This window comes from Peromyscus eremicus, chromosome 1 (assembly GCF_949786415.1).
Source record: "Peromyscus eremicus chromosome 1, PerEre_H2_v1, whole genome shotgun sequence".
In the NCBI taxonomy this organism is placed as follows: domain Eukaryota; kingdom Metazoa; phylum Chordata; class Mammalia; order Rodentia; family Cricetidae; genus Peromyscus; species Peromyscus eremicus.
The window spans coordinates 146,612,969-146,638,026 of record NC_081416.1 but is presented as its reverse complement, the minus strand read 5'-3'; the positions used below and the strand labels follow the sequence as shown (position 1 = coordinate 146,638,026).

The 25,058-nt window shown below is 44.3% G+C and overlaps 1 protein-coding gene across 2 annotated transcripts; it reads right to left on the bottom strand.

Moving 5' to 3' along the window:
* Positions 1–4,694: 4,694 nt before the first annotated feature.
* LOC131919671 (L-lactate dehydrogenase C chain-like) lies at positions 4,695–23,317 on the bottom strand. Of its 2 annotated transcripts, none has more exons than XM_059274068.1 (8): positions 23,205–23,317; positions 22,624–22,756; positions 16,984–17,101; positions 13,336–13,509; positions 10,611–10,784; positions 7,317–7,434; positions 6,072–6,195; positions 4,695–4,953 (listed from the first exon to the last, which is right to left on the bottom strand). In XM_059274068.1, the coding sequence occupies exons 2-8, from the start codon at positions 22,747–22,749 to the stop codon at positions 4,789–4,791; spliced, it is 999 nt and encodes a 332-aa protein (XP_059130051.1). In that variant the 5' UTR covers positions 22,750–22,756; positions 23,205–23,317; the 3' UTR covers positions 4,695–4,788. The 2 variants fall into 2 exon arrangements, with proteins under 2 accessions (XP_059130051.1, XP_059130047.1); XM_059274064.1 differs by having other exon boundaries at positions 23,177–23,286.
* Positions 23,318–25,058: the final 1,741 nt, after the last annotated feature.

The following is a 25,058-nucleotide window of genomic DNA, read 5'->3' as shown; positions in this document are numbered from 1 at the left end:
GCTCTGCTCCAGCAAAAGTTGTTAAAGCTGGGCTCCTCTAAGGCGAAAGTGTCACACTGCACAACAAACCTCACTTAAGAGATTTAGTGGGAAAGAAGAATCCATGAGGGTGGCTGCCTCTAAGGTGAGAAGCAGCAGCAAATTGAACAGGGTAAGTAAGAGCTTATATAGGTTTTCTTAGGGGTCGGGGCTTTCCAAGATGGCTTGGGATTGGCGGGTTTTGTGGTCTGATTGTGGAGCAAGCTCAGGAGTTGGTGAGATTTCAAACCCTAGTCCTGGGGTCTGGTCCGGGGCAGGCTGTTTTTCCCTTGGCCCTTTTCATCCTACACTAGTGCACAGTCACAGTCTGAACAAAAGAAAACTAGACTCCAACAGTGTGAATCACTTAATGCCCCCTGTCTGGGTTTCACTTACGATCTTCTGGGCTCCTCCAAAGGGCCTGGGTCCAGCTCCACCCTCTGCAGCCCACACAGCTTTCTCCTAGGCTCACACACACTCCACTCTACCTTCATCTGTCCACCTTGGTGATCATCTTAGGGTACTGACATCTGACAACCCAACTGCTAGGTTTTCTACAGCAATTAGGCTGTACTTTCACCCAAGTCTCTTCTGGGCTTTTCTTCGGGACTCCAGCCCTGTCACAGTGTCAAGCCTCAGCTGCTCTCCATGACCCTTTTATGACTTGAAAACCAGTACCATCTAAGTGACTCTTATACTACCACGTTCAGCTATCAACATGAAATACAATGTCAGCCACCTCTGGAACACAGCTTCTGTGTGCTGACCCTGAGGAAACACTTCCCAGAAGACTTCACTTCAATTATGCTAAGCTCTTAAGAAATCACCACTGAGACCAGGAGTGATAGAGCGTGCCTTTAATCCCAGCACTTGGGAGGCAAAGGCAGGTGGATCTCTGTGAGTTCAAGGCCAGCCTGGTCTACAAAGTAAGTGAGTTCCAGGACAGCCAGGGCTGTTACACAGAGAAACTGTCTTAAAACATCAAAAAGAAAAAGAAAAAAAACACTGACTAGCATCCATTGCCTCAACAAATGGTGGTTCTGGTTTCCTGTTAATCAAAGTTGATTCTTCAGCTCCAGCTGACCAGACACCATGGATTCCTCACACAAATCAACACGTGGGTTGTGATCCTGTTGGGGGGCTGCATATCAGATAGTTACATTATGATTCATAACAGCAAATTTACAGTTACGAAGTAGCAATGAGAATAATTTTATGGTTGGGGGTCACCACAACGTGAGGGTGCAGCATTAGAAAAGTTGAGAACCACTGCTCTAAAACATCACAAGCCAGACCTCCATTGTCCAGATTGCACTGTACACTCTTATCTTCCAAGCTCCTACAGAGCAGCTTACTGAGCTCTCAACACTCGGTGGCTTTCCTAGCTGTAAAGTTTCCAAGTCCTTCCACAATCTTTCCACAATAACATAGTCAGGTCTGTCACAACCATACCCACTATCCTGGTATCAGTTTCTGTCTTAGTTAGGGTTAGTAACTGCTGCTGCGATGAAACGCCATGACCAAAGCAAGTTGAGGAGGAAAGGGTGTCTACATCACTGTTCATCCTCAAAGGTTGTCAGGGCAGAAACCTGGAGTCCAGAGCTGATGCAGAGGCCATGGAGGATTGCTGTTTACTGGCTTGCTCATTGTGGCTTGCTCAGCCTGCGTTTTTATAGACCCCAGGACCACCAGCCAAGGGATGGCACCATCCACGTCAATCTTAAGAAGATGCACTACAGGCTTGCCTGCCTACAGCCTGATCTTATGGAGGCAGTTTCTCAAGTGAGGTTCCCTCCGCTCAGATAACTAGCTTGTGTGGAGATGACATAAAACCAGCCACCAGAGTGCACTGCTCTTGCAGAGGAGCAGAGTTCAGTGCCAGCATCCCTGTCCAGCAGCTCACAACCACCATCCCTCAACTCCTGGAAAATTGAATATTAAGCAACATTTTCTCAAGTAGAGCCAAGTCCTTATAGCTAAGATTTTTGCATTTAATTAAAATATAATAAAATTTCAGTTCACCATTTCCCCTTCCTCCCTTTTACATTTCCCTACTGGCCCTCTCCCAAAGTCATGGCCTCCTTTAAAAAAAAAAAAGAAAAAAGAAAAAAAAAGATTTTTATTTATTTATTTGTTTACTTGGTTTTTTGAGACAGGGTTTCTCTGTGTAGTTTTGGTTCCTGTCCTGGATCTTGCTCTGTAGACCAGGCTGGCCTCGAACTCACAGAGATCTACCTGCGTCTGCCTCCCAAGTGCTGGGATTAAAGGCGTGCGCCACCACTGCCTGGCTAAAAAAAAGATTTTTAAAAAGTTTTTTTTTTTAAATGAGGGTGAGTGTTTGCTTGCATGAACACATACCGGTGATGCAGTGACTGCAGGTGGTCAGAAGAGGACATCCAAGCCCACAGAACTGGAGTTACAGCCAGTTGTGAACCACATGTGGCTGCTGAAAACCATAACTGAGCCATGTCTCCGCAGTCCCAGGCCTTCTCTTCTTTAATCATTGTTACTACACATAAATACAACCCTGCTCTGGGATGTCTTTCTGTACACTGTGAATATGTGTTGCTCTGATTGGTTGATAAATAAAGCTGCATTGGCCTATGGCAGGGCAGGATGGAGGTGGGAAAATGCAAGAGAGACAGTGAAAGGAAAGTAAGGGGAGATGCCTAGCCGCCGCCCAAGGAGAAGCAAGATGCCAGCAGATTGGTAACGTCCCAAAACATAGATTAATGGAGATGGGTTAATTTTAGATGAAAGAGCTATCTAGCAAGAAACCTGCCATAGATCATACAGTTGGTAAATAATATGAAGCCTCTGAGTGATTATTTTATAAGCAGCTGCAGGACCGCTGCAGGACCTAAGAAACTTGGCTACGCAGCTCGATGGGTTGCTTGTATGTTTTTTAAGGACTGAGCATTAGGTATTGGATAGTCAATCAGGGCCCATCCTAAAGTGAAGTTTTAATTTGGTGGACAAAAGGACTTTTTAAGTGACAGGAGAAATGGTTTGACAGTTAAAGAGCACTGGCTGCTCTTAGAGAAGATCTGGGTTGTGGTCTCAGCACCGGCATCAGGTAGCTCATGATTTCCTGAAACTTTAGCTCCAGGAGAGACATTGCTCTCCTGGCCTCTTCACGCCTCTTCTCTTACCTGGCATGCATATGGTGTGTGTACAGGCAAGCAAGTACAAGTGCACACATCCACTCACACACAGACACACAGTGAAAATAAGTCATTAAAATGACAAAGCCCATGGGGGAATTCTTTCCACCTGTTTTAATACCGATATGTTGTTTATTCCAGGAAGAAAATAATGGAATCTTCACTAGGTGACTGATGAACACTGTCAGGACGACAGGACTACAAGGCTATGAGGGTTATCTAGATAGTAGTAGAGGGCTAAGCGGCCAAAAGATGATTGACCCAGTGTGAGTATCACTAAAACACAGGCATCCTCAGGGCCTCTGCGTCTATCTTGTTGTCTGAGGAGTCCCGTCCTGTTAGTATGTCACCTTGCACTTGGTTTCTTAGTTGTTCTTTGTATGTCTCCAACATCTGCCTCAAATTCTTCATGGAATCAAGGAAATGGCGTGCATGTGTAAATCAGGAAGAGCACATGCATTTCCACCTTGAATGTCAAGAGGAAGTGACTGACAGTTTTTTAACATTAGCGATGAATTAGTTGACGCACACTGAACAACTGCGGCTCACTGGGACAGAGTCCTAATTAAAGCATGGCGATGCAGTTGGTAGTGTGCTAACCAAACCCCCTTCCTCTGCAACCTGGGCGCTGGTGTCACCGCACCCAGCCCTACCCCACTTCAAAAGTTGTATCTCTGTTTTCCTTCTGATATATATGGTCGGGTTTTTTTGTTTGTTTTTAAGATTTATTATGTATACAGTATTCTGCCTGCAGGCCAGAAGAGGGCGTCAGATCTCATTACAGATGGTTGTGAGCACCATGTGGTTGCTGGGAATTGAACTCAGGACCTCTGGAAGAACAGCCAGTGCTCTTAACCACTGAGCCATCTCTCCAGCCCATATGGTTGTTTTTTTTAAAGCTTTATTGTTTTCTGTTGTCTGTGAATGTTTCACCTGCATGTGTGTGTGCCTGGTGATCAGAGAGTGCAGAAGATGGAGTGAGATCTCCTGGAACTGGAGATCCATGTGGGTGTGGGGGACCGAACCAGAGTCCTCTGGAAAGGCAGGAAGTGCCTTAACCACTGAGCCATATCTCCAGGCCCTTGATATGTATGATCTTATATTTAGTAAAGAGTATACACAGACATGGGAACTAATTAAGCAATGTGATGCAATGAAAGAGACACACTGTGAAACTTCAAGCTAGAAGGAGGATTTCCTGTGTCACATGTGCGCTGTGGAAGTTGAGAGCTATTCACTCATTGGTGCCTCGGAATCATAATTCTAACCTGTACGGACCTCATTGCTAGAACAGACACAGAGGATTCATAAAAGGCAGACATTTCAGCTGCCATAGTGGTGCATGCCTTTAATCCCAGCACTTCAAGGCTACAAGATCTCTGAGGCCAGCCAGGTCTAGAGTTCCAGGCCAGTCAGGCTCTATAGTGAGACCCTGTCTCAAAAGAAAGGGGAGGAAGAAATGTCTTCAGCACTTATCTTTCTGAACTCAAGAGACTGCTGTTATGTCATAGGTTGCCAATATTTTGTTTAACTTTTTATTATACAGAAACACTTGAAATGTGAAATATGCAACCATACATCTGTAAAAGTGTAGAATGTTGAGACTTCATATTTCCAGGTCCTTTTGGACGTTCCAGAGTGTTTCTGCACTCTTCCTGATAAGTTCCTCCTCATCAGGGTTCAGGTTCACTTTCACAATGTCCGTGACGCCATTTCGTCCCAAGATACAAGGAACACTGAGAAAGATTTCTTCCTTTATCCCATATAAGCCCTGAAATACAAGGTCACATCATTGTTTGATTCCCTTGCCACTGTGCAGGAGAGCATCAGAATAAAAATGAGCAGTAGACTATAGCACCAAGCAGAGCTGTGCAGAGGCAGAACTCAGAGCCATCGTTGTCCTGGACCGTGTGGGTGGCCACCAATAAGAAGAATGTGCCAGGATCAGGGAAAGGTAAAATCTCCCTCCCTCCCTCCCTTAACAGACCACCTTGATTTCAAAAGGGAAGGATGTGGTGCTGTCTTAATGTGACCTTTTTATCTGGTGAAGGCCTGAGAGCAAGCAGCCTCTGTGTACACCAAGGGGACAGGGAAGGCTAAAGTGGGTGGTGACCAGGAAGCCTCTACATTGTACCTTTAACAGAGGGCACCACTGAGTGTGGACACTAGTTGCTACAGATGGCGTCTTAAGCCTCCAGAAGTGAAGTCCCAAAGGAGGAGCCCAGCACTACTCCAACATGCCTAGGGTAGTATGTGGGGACATGTCCTTGAGATATAACCCTGTCCTGTACCCTTAAACTGCCACCTTTCCTGGAGAGCCACCCTAGAACTCCCAGGCTGGACAGGAACATGGGAGAGGTATAGCTACTACATTACTTAGCTGTGGCATTCTAGCCAGTGGCCCAACATTCTCTACATTCCCACAGCCAAGGCTATGGAAACAGCTGTGAGACACTGTTATAGTCAGCCTATACATCTGCCTGCACAAGCCAGCATCTGCTGTCCATACTACCTACCCCACTGCCACTCCTGGAAGATGAAACACCCAGGGAACTCTTCCCATCTTCCTGCCCTGCACCTCCACTCCTCCGGGACTGAGGCTACCTTTGTGGATGGTAATGGAAGAGCTTTGGCTGTAAACATGTCAGGTAAAAGCATTGAGGGTCAGGGTCTCTAGACTCTGATAGTGCATCCCAACTTCTCATACATGACCAGAGTCTCATAATCTGCAACTTTCCTAAGAGTGCAGGGTGGTCCCTCACTCCTGTGTTCTCCCAATACTTCTTCCTGCATCAAACTCTCCATCGCCTGCCTCATTCTGAAGTTACTTTACACTCAACCTCACCAGTGACCAGGAATATGATAAATGCACATTTCCTCCAGGCATACCTTAACCAGTGTGGAAACGGGATGCACCCTCCTAAGATTCTTTATCATTGATCCCGCCAGATCCATCACAGAGAGCCCAATAGCCCAAGAAGTGTAGCCCTTCAGCCGAACGATCTCATAGGCACTGCAGTGACGTGAGGAAGGAAATCAAAATCATGACAGGTCAACTCAGACAACATTGTTGCTCACCTATCCCTTATGAAGCATCTCTGTCTATGCCATGCTATTAACATTTTCTCAGAGTTCTAGAAGTGTTCATGACTTACAATTTTTAAAAATAGACTTCAGCCAGGCATGGTGGAACAGGTGAATATCTTGAGTTCCAGGCCAACCATATACATATACATATATGTATGTGTGTATACATATATATGTATATATAAGCACACACACACACATATATATATATATATATACAATAAGACCCTGTCTCAAAAAAATAAGTCATTATTACTTGAAACAAAAGTCAGGCATGGTGGCAAATGTCTTTAATGCAAGTACTAGGAGGCAGAGAAAGGCAGATCTATAAGAGTTCTAGGTCAGCCTAGTCTACATAGAAAGACTCTGTCTCAAAACAAGACAAAGAACAAAAAAGAATCAGTTCATCTGTATCATGAAATGAAAATACTAGGACATAAGAACCACAAAATGAAATTAACTTTCATTTTTATTTTTTTTTTTGATTTTTCAAGATAGGGCTTCTCTGTATAGTCTTGGTTATCCTGGAACTAGCTCTGTAGACCAGGCTGGCCTTGAACTCACATAGATCCACCTGCCTCTGCCTTCTGAGTGGTAGGATTAAAGGCATGTGCCACCACCACCTGGCTGAAAATTTATTCTTTTATTTTTTAAGACTCATTTATTTTATATGCAGTGTTCTGCCGGAATGTATGCCTACATGCCAGAAGAAGGCACCATATCTCATCATAGATGGTTGTGAGCCGCCATGTGGTTGCTGGGAATTGAACTCAGGTTCTCTGGAAGAGCAGCCCATGCTCTTAACCTCTAAGCCATCCCTCCAGCCATCAAAATTTATTCTTGTTTCTTTGTTTTTCCAGACAGTTTTTCTGTGCAGCTTTGCACCTTTCCTGGAACTCACTCTGTAACCCAGGCTGGTCTCAAACTCACAGAGATCTGCCTGCCTCTGCCTCCCATGTGCTGGGATTAAAGGCGTGCACCACCACTGCCTGGCTTTATTCTTAATAGTGATGATTGGGGCATTAAATATCACAGAACTACTGTCACCTTTCCACCACTTGTTTGTGGATCTGTTTCCACCCTTCCTTGTCTGAGTCCGTTCCTAATGCTGGGTTCAGTGACTTCAGAGGTATGCCAGCAACATTCACACCACTCCATAAGGGCACTAAGAAAAACAAAACAAAAAAACAACTCTCCATGTGAGCTCCTCTTGCCAAAGCTGAGTCAGTGGCTTGAGTTCAGTGCTGGGTTGTTTTGTTGGAGGTGGGGAGGGGATTCTATTCTGTTTGGTTTGGTTCTTTTGAGAAAGGCCCCAGCTGTCTTCAAATTCCTGTCTTCCTGCCTTTGCCCTGAGTGCTGGATGACAAGCATCTGCTCCCACACTAGGCTAGTGTTGACAGACAGGCTTTGCTCTTTGTTTTTAAGAAAGGGTATCATATAACTCTGGCTAGCCTCAAGCTCAATATATAGCCAAAGGTGGCCTCCAACTCCTGATCCTCCTGCATCCACCCCCACCCCCCAAATTAGATTTTAGGCATATATCACCACCCCCGGCTTTGGTTGGTTGAGAGTGTTGAACTTGCTATGTACCCTAGGATGTCTGTGAACTCCTGATCCTTCTGTCCCAGCCTCCTATGTGCTGCCATTACAAAGTGTTCACCAGTATACCTAGGAGTATTTTTTGTTTGGATGTTAAGATGCAATCTCACATCATATATAAAAAACAAGGCATTAGGGTGTTTCTAGTTTTTTTAAGATCTATTTTATTGTTTTTGTTTGTATTTTGTGAATTTTACTGAGGTGTACCTGTGTGTCTGTATGTGGGTTTATGCACATATATGTCAGCAGAGCCCAGAAGTGAGTGTTGGATCCCCTAAGGCTGGAGTTACAGGTAGCAATGAGCATCTACTTTTTAACTGCTGAGCCATCTCTCCAGCCCCCAAAATAAATGAACAGAAAGAGAACTTATAGGAAATAACGTTAGAAAACACATAGTTGAATTATTTATAGCTGTATGGCACAGGAAACATTTTAAAGCAATATACAAAATGCAGAATCTACAAAGAAAAAGAATTGCTAAGAAACATGCTATCAATTAGAGGAGAGGGAATTGCACATTATACCACACTTCCCCACAGCAACAGAACTGAGGAGTAAAACACAGCCGCATAGACTCATATAAACTATTTCCAAGGATGTGAAATCAAAACACCTCTGTATAAACAAGAGAGCAGAGATGGAATCCCTAGGCAAAGTGGCTCTGTGGACTGCCCAGGATTGGTAGAGCTCAATGAGAAACCCTGACTCAAAATAAGGGTGGAAAGTAATGGGAAAAGACACCTGACATCAACTTTGAGCCTACACACATGCATGCACACCAACACACACACACATACACACACAGAAGAAAAAAAACACACATCAAATAGATGGATGGGATTGTATCAAGAAATAACAGAGTGGAGTGTAGTATAGAGCAGAAGAAAACATCCGTAAGTTACAGATTGATGAGAGGTCAAGTTTCAGAGAACATGAGGAACTGGGACACATCAGTAACAAGAACAAATAGATGCACCTGTCTAAAGTGTTTAGGAATTTGAACGTGTACTTCTGTAAAGAAGAAAATGGAATGTGCTTCACAACACTCAACATGGAAGTTCAAAACAAAACCATGAGAGTTGGCCTATAATCCCAGCACATGAGAGATTGAGGCAGGAGGATCACCTCAGCCTCCAACATCAAAGTCATGCTTAACATGGTAAGGAGAACAGCCTCTGCGTCGCCAAAGCATGTGGTGTTCCTGATCTTCAGTGGGGAGCAGTTACACAGCCTGAGCTACAGAGTGAGACCTTTGCTCAAAAAACAAAAAACAACCAAAAAAGCTAAAGGCAGAACAACAAACTCACAATGAAACTCCTCTCTCCCTAATCAGAGTAACAACTGTCAAAAAAACAAGAGGTAACAAAGGCGGGCAAGGCTGTGGAGAAAGGGGACACTCGTGTCCTGGTGATGGCAATGTGAGTTGGCACATCCATGTGTGGGAAACAACATGGAGATGCCTAAGAAACTAAAACTAGAATTAACCATATGAGCCAGCATCCCATTACTGGGCAGGTCACACAACTGAAGAAATTGAGGTCAGTATATTGAGGACAACAGCTGCCCACCTCTGTGTACTACAGTCTTACATGCAACCTCCAAGACTTACAGTCAGCCAAAATTCCATCAAAAGACAGACGGAAATAATAGTGTGTGCGTGTGTGTGATACAATACTACTCAGCCTCAAAAGGATCCAACTTTGTCATTTGTGATGACCTGAGTGAAACAGGAAATTATGTTCAGCAATATGAGCCAGACACAGACAGTGATGTGGTGTGATGTCATTTAAATATGAAATCTAAAAAAGCAGACATGAGAAAGTGCAGAATTGAGGCCACGAGAATCTAGGGAAGGTGGGAGAAAGGGTGCCCAGGGGCAGCACACACTTCTGAGCAGAAGAGAGGCGAGTGCTGGTGCTCGGTTGCAGGGTAAGCAGACTGTAGTTGGTGATTATGTGCTCTTGTGCTGGGCACGGAGTTTAGCTGACAGAGTGCTTGGAAAATAGAGGCAGGAGAGCAAACTTCAACGTCATCCTTAGCTACTGAGCAAGGTTCAGGAGAGCCTGACATCCAGGAGACCTGTCCTTTAAAAAGGGCAAGTATGGTCTCAGGCTGGAGAAAAGGCTCAGTGGTTAAGAACAGATTCTGCTCTTTCCAGCACCCACATCAGGCAGCTTACAACCACCTGTGACCCCAGTTCCAGGGAGATACAGCACCTCTGGCCTCTGCAGGCACCTCCACTCAGGTGCACATACCCACACACAGACATACACATAATTTAAAATAATAAAAGACATTTAAAAGATTGTCCAGATGTCAAACTAGATAGGTTTTTAATGTTCTCATCACAGAGAAGTGATAAATTGATGAGGTGACCACGAAACTGATAGCATTGACTGATCACTAGGTTACATATGTATGTACCAATCATCTAAGTGTACTCTCCATATATGCATAATTATGCATCAATAAATGTTTTCCACTGTTTCAGACAAGGAATTGTTTTGTAGCCCAGGCTGGCCTAGAACTAGCAATCCTCCTGCTTCTACCTCTGAAGTTCTGGGATTCCAGGTAGACACTACCATGACTCACTCAATTAAAATAGTCTGAAAAACATACAAATAGAAAAAAACATACACCAAAGAAAATAACAACAAAATGAAAATTATACAGAGAATGGGTTCTGAAGAGAAGCATTACTGAACACTGGAAGGGTACTTACAATAACTGGGTCACACTCACCACTAGAGTCACCGTGTTCTCCGAGAACCCAGCCATGGCAACTTGCAGGGTGGACACCCAACTTCTCTCCAATCAGGTAGCGGAAACGGGCAGAGTCTAGGTTACAGCCACTTCCAATCACACGAGTTGGAGGGAGGCCACTTATTTTCCATACCACATAAGTCAAAATATCCACTAGGAAGAACAATTTCAAACATGGTTTGAGAAAGATCCATAGCAATTTCTCTTTACAGTTGCTTTTATAAAAAGATAAATTGTCTGGACTCAAATGCAGATTCATCAGAGTTCAAAGTACAGTAAATCTTAAAGTTGGCATAGTAGGTCTTTTTATGTGAAATCTTTCACTAGTAGAATCCTAAAGCATCTTCTGAAATACTCTATGGGCTTTTCAGCAAATCTAATAATAGGTCAGTTTCCACCTCTTTAGCCCCTGGATTTCTTCTTTCCATTGGCTCATCCTCACTTGAGCTATCAACATGTTCCCTGGAATAATGCATGGGCACAGCCGGAGCAGTCTGCAGTTATGTGAGCAATACAGAAAGCTCATGCCAACTTGGCTTTGATGTTGAAGCTCTATCTGGCCAGACTAATCTTCAAAAATAAGACACTGGGGAATAAGACACTGGAGTCAAACCTTTGGAAGGCTGAAAAGAGCAGGGGTGGTCAGAACACAGGTAACATAGAGTGCTGGTGACCATGTCTAAGGCACAGTGCTGTGGGATGTCTTTCTGTATGCTGTGAATATGTGTTGCTATGATTGGTTAATAAAGAAGCTACTCTGGCCTATGGCGAGTCAGGTTATAGCCAGGCAGGAAATCCAAGAGAGAGTCAGGAAGAAGAAAGGCAGAGGCAGAGGAGATGCCAGCCTGCCACCCAAGGAGCAACATACCAACAGACCAGTAATTCCACGGCCACGTGGCAATACATAGATTAATAGAAATGGGTTAATTTAAGATGAAAGAGCTAGCTAGCAAGAAGCCTGCCATAGGCCATACAGTTTGTAATTAATACTAAGCCTCTGAGTGACTATTTTATAAATGGCTGTGGGACTGTGGGTGAGAGAGATTTGTCCCGACCATGGGCTGAGTGGGACACAGGAAATCTTTCAACTACAGCACAGGACTTTGAAAGCAGGTTCTATCAGAGCCAAACACTTCAGAGTATGTGACCCACTTGGGCCTCCCTGCCCCCATCACTTACTCCAAAGAAAGGAAGAAGTATGACCACACAAATGCTTGCACATGAATGTTTGCATTATCCTTATACACCTATGAACGGGCCAGGCAGTGGTGGCCCACGCCTTTAATCCCAGCACTTGGGAGGCAGAGGCAGGCGAATCTCTGTGATTTTGAGGCCAGCGTGGTCTACAGAGTGAGTTCCAGGACAGGCTCCAAAGCTACACACCAAAACCCTGTTTCAAAAAAACAACAAACAAACAAACAAAAATCAACAGGAGCTGCAGAGATGCCTTAGTGGTTAAGAACTGCTCTTGTAGACGACCCAGGTTTGGTTCCAAGCACCCACATGATGGCTCACAACTGTCTGGAACTTAAGTTCAAGGGGATCTTATGCTCTCTTCTGGCCTCCATGGATACCAGGCATTCATGTGGTACCCATGCGTACATGTAGGCAAAACATTCATACACATAAAATAAACATCAACAGGTGAAAAAAGAGTATATGAAATGTATAAACAGGACACAAAAATGGCTCAGTGGGTAGCGAGCTTGCTATCCAAGACGAGGACCTGAGTTTAGATCCCTAGTACCCATGTAAAAAGTAAAACATGGGGGTGGGGTAGAGAGATGGTTCAGCGGTTAAGAGCACTGGTTGCTCTTCTGGAGGACCTGAGTTCAGTTCTCAATAACCACATGGCAGCTCACAACCATCTATAATAGGATCTGATTTTTTCCCTCTGAGCCATCTCTCCAGCCCCTGGATCTGATTTTTTAAAATATATGTACATAAAATGGGCAGGTAAGGGTCAGGGATGTAGAGGCCGATAGGCCAAAGAACCTAGTGGTCAGGAGTCTAGCCAAAATGGCAAGCTCCAGGTTCAGTGAGAGATGCTGGAGAGCAGGGGAGGAAGACACCAACCTCTTGCCTCCACATGGGCTGCAGGTGCATACATCTGCTCTTCCCACCACACACACATGGAAACATCAACAGAAGACTCCAGCAATGCAAAGGTACAAATCCCTGACACATCCCAGACATGGATGAATCCAAAATAACTGTGCTGTAAAAGGGGCTGGTATAAAAAAGTTTGTACTCTCTGCTGGGTTTTGTTTTGTTTTGTTTCTGAAGTCCCAGAAAATGAGTCAAGCAGGAGAATGAAGGATGAACCACAAATGAGCCCATGGCCCTGCAGCAACGATAGAGATGCTCCAGATCTTACTGTGATGGCACCATGATGGCATCTATCAAAACTTAGGGCGCCAGTGGAGGTGGCTAAGGCCTTTAATCCCAGCATTTGGGAGGCAGAGCCAGGTGGATCTCTGTGAGTTCAAAGCTGCCCTGGTCTACAGAGCAAGATCCAGGACAGGCACCAAAACTACACAGAGAAACCCTGTCTCCAAACAAACAAACAAACAAACAAACAAACAACTTATGGCATGACAAACTTGGAGTGAACGAAGCTTATTACCCACAAATGCAACCTTCGTGAAGTTTAGAGTGGATGGTGTGGGCCAATTATCATTCAGGAAGGGGATGGGGTCCTCACCTGGGTTTGAGACAATCAGTATTTTACAGTCAGGACTGTTTTGGACTATGCTGGGAATGATGGATTTCATGATAACAACATTACGTTGGACCAGGTCAAGGCGTGATTCTCCCACCTTCTGCCTTGCACCAGCTGTGACGATAACTAATTTGGAGTTGGCAGTTACACTGTAATCTAAGAAGGAAACAGAGGGCAGTATTTGGATCAGGACTGACAACCACTGTGCCTTACTCTGTAAACGTCCATCCCATACTGTTGAGACTAACCTCCACATCCTGGTTTTGGAAACAGACAGACTCCCCACACTGGAGCATCTTGCATAAGCCAAACAAGACTTGTTGCCACTTGCCAGCTTTCATAAAGCTCCCTCCTCATCTGCTATTCCCTTTAACTCTCGTTCCAGGAAGGCCTGGGGCAAGGAAGTCAGCAGCGCTCTGGCTTCTGTCTTTGCTTTCTTCTGTTGCTGGGATTTGAACCAATGGCCATGCCACCACTGAACTATATCTCCAGTGCCCTGACTTTCTAGCAACACCCAAATGAATTAGACTTTTAGAACTTGCCAGGAGGTGGTGGCACATGCCTTTCATCCCAGTACTCAGGAGGCAGAGCAGGTATATCTCTGTGAGTTCAAGGCCAGCCTGGTCTACAGAGTGAGTTCCAGACAGAGTTGTTACACAGAAAAACCATGTCTCAAAAAACAAACAAACAAACAAAAGTTTAGGACTCTGAGAATTTCTTTGTCTGTTTTAGGATTCTAAAAGCAGTAACAGAATTACCTCTAATTATCATAAGGAACCATATTCAATATTACAAATAAATTAGTTCTTAACCCACACAAGTAAATAAACTACCGATATTTACTAAGTGTAATTATCACTCTGGAAATTATTTCACTTACTATATCCAACCCTAATAAAACAGCTTTGCTTATCATTATTAAACATTATTAGACACTTTTTCAATTAGCAGTTCCTCTAAGCATGTAAACATATAAGACATATCATTCATATCCTCATTCATTTGTGTGTGTATGTGCTTGTGCCATGGCATGGAACTCATGTGGAGGTCACGGAGCCACCTGGAGGAGTCAGTACTCTCATTCTTCCCCATGGTCCCTGAAACTGAACTCAGGTCATCAGGCACGATAGTAAGGTCCTTTACCACACTTCTAAAACAAACAAAACCAGCACCACAGAAACAGGGTCTCAGGGCTGGAGAGATGGCTCAGCAGTTAAAAGCACTAACTGATCTTCTAGAGGACCCAAGTTCAGTTCCCAGCACCCACATCTGGCGGCTTCCAGCTTTCGCTAACTTCAGATGCAGATGATCCAATGCCTTTGGCCTCCACAGGTACCTACGTTCATACGCACATAACTACATGCAGATATATATACAGACACAACATCTTAAAAACCGGCAGGGCATGGTGGCGCACACCTTTAGTCCCAGCACTTGGAAGGCAGGGGCAGGCAGATTTCTGTGAGTTTGAAGCCAGCCTGGTCTACATAGTGAGTTTGAGAACGGTCAGGACTATGTAGAGAGACCCTAAAAAAAGCAAATAATAGTAATGATAGGTAGATAGATAGATAGATAGATAGATAGATAGATAGATAGATAGATAGATAGACAGAAAGACAGATAGATAAGATAGTCAGATCAGCAAATTAATAAGGATAGTTACATGCTTTGGGTCAATATGAAATGCTTATGGTGCCTCTCTAGGACACTTTTATATTAAATAACTACCTTCAGTGCCAGTCATTTTAAGATGTATTAATTTACTATTTTATGTGTTTGAGTGTTGTGTCTGCACCATGTGAGTGTATGTTGGTGCACCACATGTGTGCAGTGCCTCAGAGTCTGGAAGAGGGTATCAGATCTTAGTCCTGGGGTTACAGATGGTTGTCAGTCACCATGTGGGTGCTGGGAATCAAACCCAGGTCTTCTAAAAGAGCAGTAAGTGATCTTAACCACTGAGCCATCTTTCCAGCGCCCAAGGAGTTTTGTATTGTTCTGTCTTCCAATTTTCCCCTTTCTTAATTTAATGGTCTTTAAACAAAAATGATAATCAGGTTTGTCAAGTGTGGTGTTGCATGCCTCTAATCCAAGCACTCAGGAGGCAGAGGCAGATCCATCTCTGTGAGTCTGAGGTCAGCCTGGTCTACATAAGAAGTTCCAGGACAGGCTCCAAAGCTACACAGAGAAACACCCTGTCTTGAAAAAAAAAAAAAAAAAAAAGCAACCACAATAACAAAAAACAACAACAGTCAACTAATTAATGACTTCATTCATTCATTCATTCATTAAGCCTTTACTCTGAGCTGGGTGGCATACACCTTTAATTCTAGCACTCAAGAGAAAGAAGCTGGCATTTGTGTGAGTTCCAAGCTAGCCACGACCATATGGTAAGATTCTATCTCAAAATAAATCAAGCAGAAATGAGCCTTTAAATTGTTATGTCATAATGTCAGTGATATATATGCATGTATACATATATGTATGTCGGTATTTTTTGAGACAGGGTTTCTTATGTATGTTGGTATTTTTTGAGAGAGGGTTTCTTTTTTTCTTTTTTTTTTTTCCCTGGTTTTTAGAGACAGTGTTTCTCCGTGTTGTTTTGGTGCCTGTCCTGGAACTTGCTCTGTAGACCAGGCTGGCCTCAACTCACAGAGATCCGCCTGGCTCTGCCTCCTGAGAGCTGGGATTAAAGGCATGAGCCACCACCGCCCTGCGAGACATGGTTTCTTTATGTAGCCTTGGCTGTCCTGGAACTTGCTCTGTAGACCAGGCTGTCTTCAAACCCAGAGATCTGCCTACCTTTGCCTCCTGAATATAAGACATACACCACTGCCCAGCTCAGTTATATTTTTTAATATTATACTTAATTTGATTACCTTTTCTAGTTTTTGAGATGGGGTTTCATATAGCACAGGCTGGCCTCAAACTCAGTATGTTGTAGCATGAATCTTAAAAGTTCTTATTAATAAAATCAAACACAGAGGCCAGTTATTGGGGTCAATGCTGGAAGGTCAGAGTACCAGAACAAGCCACAGCTATCTCACCTTGCCAATTCCTCAGCTGGTCCTGTTTCCTCAGACTGGAAGCTTCTATCTCCTCATCCCAATGGCTCTCTGCTCAACTGCTGCTAGAAGCCTGAATGCTTAACCAGCCAAATGCTTAACCAGCCAAATGCTTAACCAGCCATATGCTGCTAGTTTCTGGTCCTCACACCTTATAAACCTTTCTGCTTTCTACCACCACTCCCTGGGATTAAAGGCTGCTTTCTGAGATTAAAGGCATGAGTCACCATGCCTGGCTGTTTCCAATGCAGCCTTGAACTCACAGAGATCCAGAGGGATTTCTGTCTCTGGAATGCTAGGATTAAAGGTGTGTGCTACCACTGCCTAACCTCTATGTTTAATATTGTGGCTTTTCTGTTCTCTGACCCCAGATAAGTTTATTAGGATACACAATATTTTGGGGAACACAATACCACCACAGTATGTAGCTGAGGTGTCCTAAACTTCTGATCCCCCTCCCACCTCCACCTCCCAATCATTGGGATTACAAGGTATCCAAACCACTACACGTGACAAATTGAGTACTTCTTACAAAGCTCTGAAACTAAAATCGTAAAACTAAAACCACCTTTTCCAGAGACGATTTTTGAAGTGTTGAAGAAAAGGCTGCCATGCAGAAGATCCATTGTCTCTCCCTTCAGTTTGTCTGCATCAGCATCAATAAGGGCAAGTTCGTCAGCCAAATCCTGAAACACATAAAAGTTATAAATGCCATGGTCCAAACTTTTAGGAGACCAAGAAGAGTTCCAGGGCAGAGAGAGGAATAGAATGTAGAAGAAGTATCAATTGCTTTACCTTTACAAAACTGTAATAGAATTGTGTCTTTAGATCTTTTTTTAGAGATTATATTTCATTTTTTTGAGATTATATTTCATTATTTTTATTTATTTGTTTGTGTGTATCTGGCTGGGGTAAATGTGTAACATGTGTGTAGTACTCCAAGACCAGAAGAGGGCGCCAGATCCTCTGGAGCTGGAGTTACAGGTAGCTGTGAGCTACTTAATGTAGGTGCTGTAAGAGTAACAAGCACTCTAAACTACTGAACCATCTCTCCATCCACCTAGAACTGAGTCTTTAAATAACACTTTAAACACAATGAAAAGTGAAGGAATTCTGTCCAAAGGTATCCAGTTGCTAATGTTGATTTTACTGTGCATTCTTATGGCCAAACGGAGAGAAGCCACCTTCGATGTCTTTCATTATCATTCACCTCACTTTTATACTGACTCCAGTATCAACCCTCCTCCTTGGTAATAAAAATCCTCATTGGACTGGGAACTCACCAGCTGTGCTCACTGGTGTACAATTACTGTATTTATATAAAAAGATATCTATCCAAAACCCCTGATAGTTAATCCATTCTGAACACACACAGGTGGTCTAGCATGATAAACACAGTGTCTGTGAGCTTTGACAACTTTTCTTTTAAATTATAAACATGTTATATAACATTACTATAACATATAAAATTATAACATAACACTCTGAGAACAAACTGTATTGTCCCTCGCCTTTTATGAGACAGGTTTTCATGTAGGACAGATTGGCCTCAAATTGTCCATGCAGCTGAGGATGGCCTTAAACTCCTGATCTTCCTCAGTCTACCTCCTCAAATACTGACATTATAGGAGTGTGTCATCATCCTGGCCTGAACAACTGTATTTACTATCACATAGAAAGACAGGGCCTAAGAAGGAACTCAATAGAGGAAACTCTATTCTGAGACTGTGCCGTATGTGCCTGGCCTCTAGGCTGCAGGAGTATCTCAAGCTGGTTGGTTATTCCTCAATTTCCAGTCATTCAGACAAGCCATGCTGATATGATCCAGGTGGATCCCACTCATGATTCCCCTGCCTCAGCCTCCCACGGGCTGGGATTACAATTTGACTACACATTCCTGGTTTTTTCTAACTCTATTTGGATTTTTGTCACAACCAGAGTTTATAGGACTATTAAGAAATTTATTCTCAGCCAGGCAGTGGTAGCACACACCGACCACACCTTTAATTCCCGCACTTGTGGGGCAGAGACAGATGGGATCTCTGTGAGTCAGAGGCCAGGCTGGTCTACAGGGTTAGTTCCAGCACAGCCACAGCTATGTAATAAGACCATAAATCAAAAAGAACAAACAAACAAAAATCCATTCTCAGGGCTAGAAAGATGGCTCAGTGGTTAAAAGCATTGGCTACTCTTCCAGAGGATCCAAGTTTAATTCCTAGCACCCACTTGACAGTTCACAACTGTCTGTAACTTTGGAATCTGACACCCTCACACAGACATACATGCAGGCAAATGCACACCAATGCACATAAACTAAAAATAAATAAATCAAGCTGGGCAGTGGTGGCACATGCCTTTAATCCTAGCACCCAGGAGACAGAGGCAGGTGGATCTCTGAGTTTGAGGCTAGCCACTACAGAGTGAGTTCCAGGACAGGCTCCAAAGCTGCACAGAGAAACCATCTTGAAAAACAAAAACAAACAAACAAAAAATGAATAAAATTAATTAAGAAAAAAGAGATATGAATTCTCTTTGGTTCCAGTGACCACATTCTAATAGCCCAGAGTAAGAAAAGGGGGTGTCTGCCAGCTGCTGCTCTACTTGAAGCAGGTACCAAGCAGCTCTTCCAAAAAATGATACAGAGCTCTGCTTCAGTGCCTGAGTGATGAGCTCCAGAAACTTCCTCAGTTACCAATGAGAATGGCCATGGCTCTTGGTAGATCATTTGCACATAACCTACACACATCTTGTGGATTTTTAAATAATCTCTAGATTTCAACTAAAAGCAGAAATGATATGCAAATAGTTGGCATACTGCATCGTTTTTACTTTTTTTTTTTTTTTTTTTTTGAGCTGAGGACTGAACACAGGGCCTTGTGCTTTCTAGGCAAGCACTCTACCACTGAGCTAAATCGCCAACCCTCGTTTTTACTTTTATAACTCTATTTTATGTGCATGGGAGCTTGGTCTGCATTTAAGTCAGTGCACCCTTGCCTGGTGCCCACTGAGGCCAGAGGAAGGCACTGAATCTCCTGGGATAGAGTATGGGTGCTGGGAATTGGACCTGGGTTCTTTGAAACACCAGCCAGTGCTCTTACTGCTGAGCCACCCATCTCTCCAGTCTCTAACGCACTGCACTGTTTAGAGAATCATGATACAAATGGTCTTTGTATGTTCAGGCCACACAAGTTTTAAATTTTCAACCCATAGTTGGTTAAATACATGGGTGTCTCTGTGTCTATATGGAGGGCTGAGTGGATCCCAACATTGACTAAATTATGTTGTGTATCAAGAATGGAAAGAAGAGAAACTTCACACAGTGAAAGGAAACTAGACCATACCTACAAATTTAGGTCTATGTCAATCTGGGTGTGGTTGGTAAATCGGAAATCACTTGAAGTTTTTCAACAGAAGATTTAATAAAGGAGTAGCTGATAGGGTGGAAAGACGTAAAGGGGACATTGAGGTAACCCAAAACTTGTAGATGGGTCTCAAACCACCACTCCTAGGCTAGAACACAGGGGCAAAGGGAGGGGCTGCCAAAGCCACTGAAGGGGAGAAGCTGGAGGCCAGAAAGGAGCTCTGAAATGGGCCAATATCTACAGGTGAAGTGACAGTGGCCAGAACATCAGGTGGCAGTGGTTGAGGGGGTGGCCAAGGCTGCTCTCTAGCCTTTCAGTTCCCTCTAGCGTTACCTATTGACGGAACCTAACAAGATACAAACTAGAAATGCTGAGTTTTGAGTGACAGAAAATTTTAGTAGTTCCTGATGTGTGCACGTGTGGTTTTTGTTTCGTTTTGTGACTGGGTTTCATGTTTCCCAGGATGGCCTCAAGCTTGCAATGTAGCTGAGGTTGACCTTGAACTTCTTCTGGTCCTCATAGCTCCACCTTCTGGTTTGCTGGGATTATAGGTGTGAGCCACCAAGCCAGGTGTATTTGGTCTTATTGATCAAACCCAGGGCATGGTGCTTGCTAGACATGTCCACCCTGATAGTTTGGGTATTGCTGTGTTGAAATAGGGTCTTGCTATACAATACAGGCTGGCCTCGAACTAGTAATCTTCCTGCCTCAGGCATTTATGATCAGGCCTGAAAAAAATTTTTTTTTCTTCCTTTCTGTTTTCTTTGGGGGGAGTTCAAGCCAGGGTTTCCGTGTAGAGGGCTATGTTAGAACTTACTCTGTAGACCAGGCTGACCACTTTGTCCTGTGTGGACACGGGAGCAGCCTGTCCTTCTCCCACTCCTACACTCGTCCCTTCTGTGTGTCAAAGAACACCTCTCCATACACACGTGTCATGATTCTTTTTCTAACTGGCATGAGTAGAGCTTTTCAGACAGGGTCTTGTGCAGCCCTAGCTGGCCTCAGACTTGCAAACCTCCTGTCTCTGTTTCTCAAGAGCCAGGTGGAATAGGTCTCTTGTTTGTTCAAATGTCTTTTGTCTGCATGTATGTCTATGCAACACACGCATACAGTGCGCACAGAGGCCAGAAAAGGGCAGCTGATCCCCTGGAACTAGAGTGGCAAGTGGTTCTGAGCTACTGATGTGATGCTCAGAACCAAACCCAGGTCTCCTGGAAGAGCAAAAAGTGCTCTCAATCATTGGGTCATGTCTCCAAGCCCTGGAATGTCAATCATTGAGCCATGTCTCCAAGCCCTGGAATGTCAATCATTGAGCCATGTCTCCAGGTCCTAATGTCAATCATTGAGCCATGTCTCCAGCCCCTGGAATGTCAATCATTGAGTTGTCTCTACTGCCTTTTTTTTTTTTTTTTGGTTGGTTGTGACATCACTCAATCGTTAACTTTCTGTTGTCTAACTGTTCCCTTCTAGGTTGAAACTGAAATTTCAGTTAACCATGACGGGAAGTCATGACCTGTTCCTCTTTTGGATATGTGTAGTTCCCCAGTGGTATATTTTCTTAAGTTATTACTTTTATCTGTGTATGTGTGTAATATATGTGTATACAGTCATTCTTCATGCAGCATGGTGCACATGCCACAGCACTTGTGTGGATGTTAGGGGCAGTACTACCAAGAGTATGGACCCTCACTTCCCACCTTGCTTGAAACAGGGCCTCTGGTTTTTTGGGGGCTTTTTTTTTTAAGATTTTATTTATTTTTTATGTATACAGTGTTCTGCCTGAATGTCAGAAGAAGGCATCAAATCTCATTATAGGTAGTTGTGAGCCACCATGTGGTTGCTGGGAATTGAACTCAGGACCTTTGGAAGAACAGTTAGTGCTCTTAACCTCTGAGCCATCTCTCTAACCCTCGGGCCTCTGGGTTTTTTTTGTTGGTTTTTTCTTTCTGGATGAATACACCAGGCTAACTAGCATATGAACTTCTAGAAAGCCTCCTGCCTCCACTTCCTATGTCTGTAGGAGTGCTGGGACCACAGACACACAAGACCATGTCCAGCTTTATGTAGGTATTGGGGCTTCAAACTCAGGTCCTCACACTTGTGTGCCAAGTGCTGTACACACTGAGCCACCTCCCCAGCCCTGGCAGTCTGCTTTCTAATTGTCTATTCACAGCAAAAAGAGATAACTCCCTCCCCACGCCAAGTGGGATGTGCCTGTGGTGGTGGGATGTAGTACCACCTGGTTGATTAAGATGCAGAAGAGTTGTGTCTCTGGCAGTTGTGTCTCCTCAGATACTTCCCACCTCCTCCTCCTCACCTCCACCTTCCAGGCATCCAGCACTTCCAATTCCTCAGCCTTTGGGTTCTGGAATTGAGCTGACTTTGCTTCTTATCCCTCTGCAAGTTTCCAACAATGTTCAAAGTGACAGTGAAGCACTTAGGACCACAGCATCTGTGCTCAGAAGGCCAGGGCCAGGAAAGCTGCTTGGCTGGCACCACATTGTGAGTCACACCTATCTCTCCCTCACTTCTTATACTCTTTCTCTGTCCCATTTTCCTCTCTCCTTCCTCCACCTCTCTTCTCACTCTCCCCAAGAATTTCACATAGTCCAGCCTGGCCTCAAACTTGGTCTGTAGCTATGGATGATCTTGACCTCCTGACCTTCTTGGCCTCAGCCTACCAAGAAAACCTACTAGGATTACAGGCCTGTGCCAAAAACCACACCTAGTAAAAGCTTAAATCTGTCAACACCACAGATTTTCTGTATTTCTGTTAAGGGATCAGCCCTGCAACCCTGACCTAAGAGCTTACTTGATTTCCTGCACAAAAGGCTTTAACTACTTACCTTCAGTAAGATACTAATAGCACAGGCCATGCCGACATTTCCAACTCCGACAACAGTGATCTTACACCGGGAGGTTTTATCTTCTTCAGTTAGGTTCTGAATGAGCTGCTCCTTGACAGTGGACATGCTGAGCCTAAAGAGTAGAAGAAAATTTCAGTGGACACTAACCCCTACAGCCAAGACATGGAACAACCATTTTTTTTGGTGACCAGTGGAGTTGAAGCAGGGTTTCACATTGTATCTAGGACTGGCCAGGGAGTCACTATGTAGTCTAGGTTGGCCTGAACTCATGGCAATCCTCCTGCCTTGGCCACTTACAGGCCTGTGCCACAATACCTGGCCTAGGAGCTACCTCTTGAGTATGCAGATCACAGCAGCCAGGGGAGGAGGTTCCCTGACTAGAGTGTGGAAGCAAAGTGCAACCTTGTGCAGCTGAGGACTATGGAGAAAGGCTCCTCCCTTCCTGCTGGCTCCTCCTTCCCAGCAGGCTCCTCCCTTCCCCATCCCCACAGTGGCTTAAACGCTTTCCTTCCCGAGTGGATGAAGGCACTACCCAAGGCCTCTTAAGAAGCAACAAATACACTATACAGCTGACACCACGGCACAGGTGTGACAACAGGACCACGGTTAGGCTCAGGAGCCAACGCTGTAACGAACGAGGAACGCGCCAGCCTGTACGTCACATGCAAGCTCCGCCCTCTGCCCGCCAGGTACTTTTGTGCGTGCAGGCGCACTGCTCACTTTTCAGTGTCTGAGAGAGGGGCTCCACGAGGTTTCCAAGGCCGCTAGTGGAAGGTCTGCGTAACCCAGGGACAACACGGAAGATGGCAGCTGGCTTGGGAAGCGCCTCCTTGAAGACTCTGGCATGAACTATGCTACCTTTCTTTTGCGAGGAAATGCCGAACTTTGAGTTTGAAGTGCATACCCCAAGCCTTTGCCCTTACCTCTGTTTGTAAGCCTTTAAATAACTACTGGTCTGGGGAGATAGCCCAGTCCGTCAAGCGCGTGCTATGCAAGCCTGAGGACTTGAGTTGGATCCCCAGAACACACGTTTAAAGCTGCCTGGTTGTACACGCTGTGATCCCAGTGCTGGGGAGGCAGAGACAGAGGCTCCCTGCAGCTCCCTAGACAGCCTGGTAAACTCTAATTAGTGAGTGTCCTTGTCTCAAAGAACAGGGTGGATGACACCTGAGAGGGGAGCAAAACCTGATGTTATCCTCTGGCCTCCATGTGCACTAGCATGTACACACACACACACACACACACACACACACACACACACACACACTGTATTCGTCAGGGTTCTCTAAAGCAGTGGTTCTCAACCTGTGGGTCTCTCCCCTTTAGGGTCATATATCAGATATCCTGAATAACAGATATTAATATTACAATTCATAACAACAGCAAAATTACATAAAAGTTATGAAGTAGCAACAAAATAATTTTTGTTTTGTTTTTTGAGACAAGGTTTCTCTGTGTAGCCTTGGCTGTTTTGGAACTTGCTCTATAGACCAAGTTGATCTCAAACTCACAGAGTTTACCTCACAGAGGATTGTTAAACTGGCTTGCAGGCCGTGGTCTGGGTAGTCCAACAATGGCTGTTTCACACTGGAGAGGCTGAGAATCCAGTAGTTTCTCAGTCCACAAGGTTGGATGGCTTAGCAGTTCCAAACTGCCACTGGAGGCCTGGAGGACTCCTGACCAGCTGCTTATCCAGTCTACATTGGCATCCTGAAGAAGTTGATTCTAATATGGATGACAGAATGCCACAGCAACAGAAAAGATGAAGTTGCCAGTGAGACTGAGGGCAAGCAGGCAAAAAGCAGTTTCCTTCTTCCAGGTTCTTTGATATGGGCTGCTACCAGAAGGTGCCACCTAGACTTAGGATGAGTCTCCCTGCTTCAGGCAATCTTATTGAGAGCCGCTGGTAGCAAAAGTCCATGGAGTATACAGCAGTGACAACTAGAGTTCAGAAGGTCAACCAATCAGAACTAAGGGTTCTGTTAGAGGAAACCATCACACAAGGCGTTATGGAATTACTGCCTTTTGAATGAACTGGCTGTCTCTTGTTGTAAACTTCTTGTGCAATAACAGCTATGAGTCTCCCCATTTATGGTGCATTTCCATGTTATGTGTACATGTAATCTCACAAATGCATCTCAATCTCGGGCACCACTTTTCCTATACATTTGGGGTAACTAGATAACTGTCCCCAGTTGTGTTTGTGTTTATTTTTTATTAACATACATCTGGCCAGGACCATTCTCCAGACAAAAATATTTCAGCTAAGATACCTTTTTCCAAGGACAAAACTGCACATAGATAAACATTAGCTCATCTCACTTACAGATAAGGGAAAATAACCACTAACAATTAAATCCTCAACTCCTTACCTTCACTCCAGGTTATTTACACCAGACCCTAACTTAAGAGAT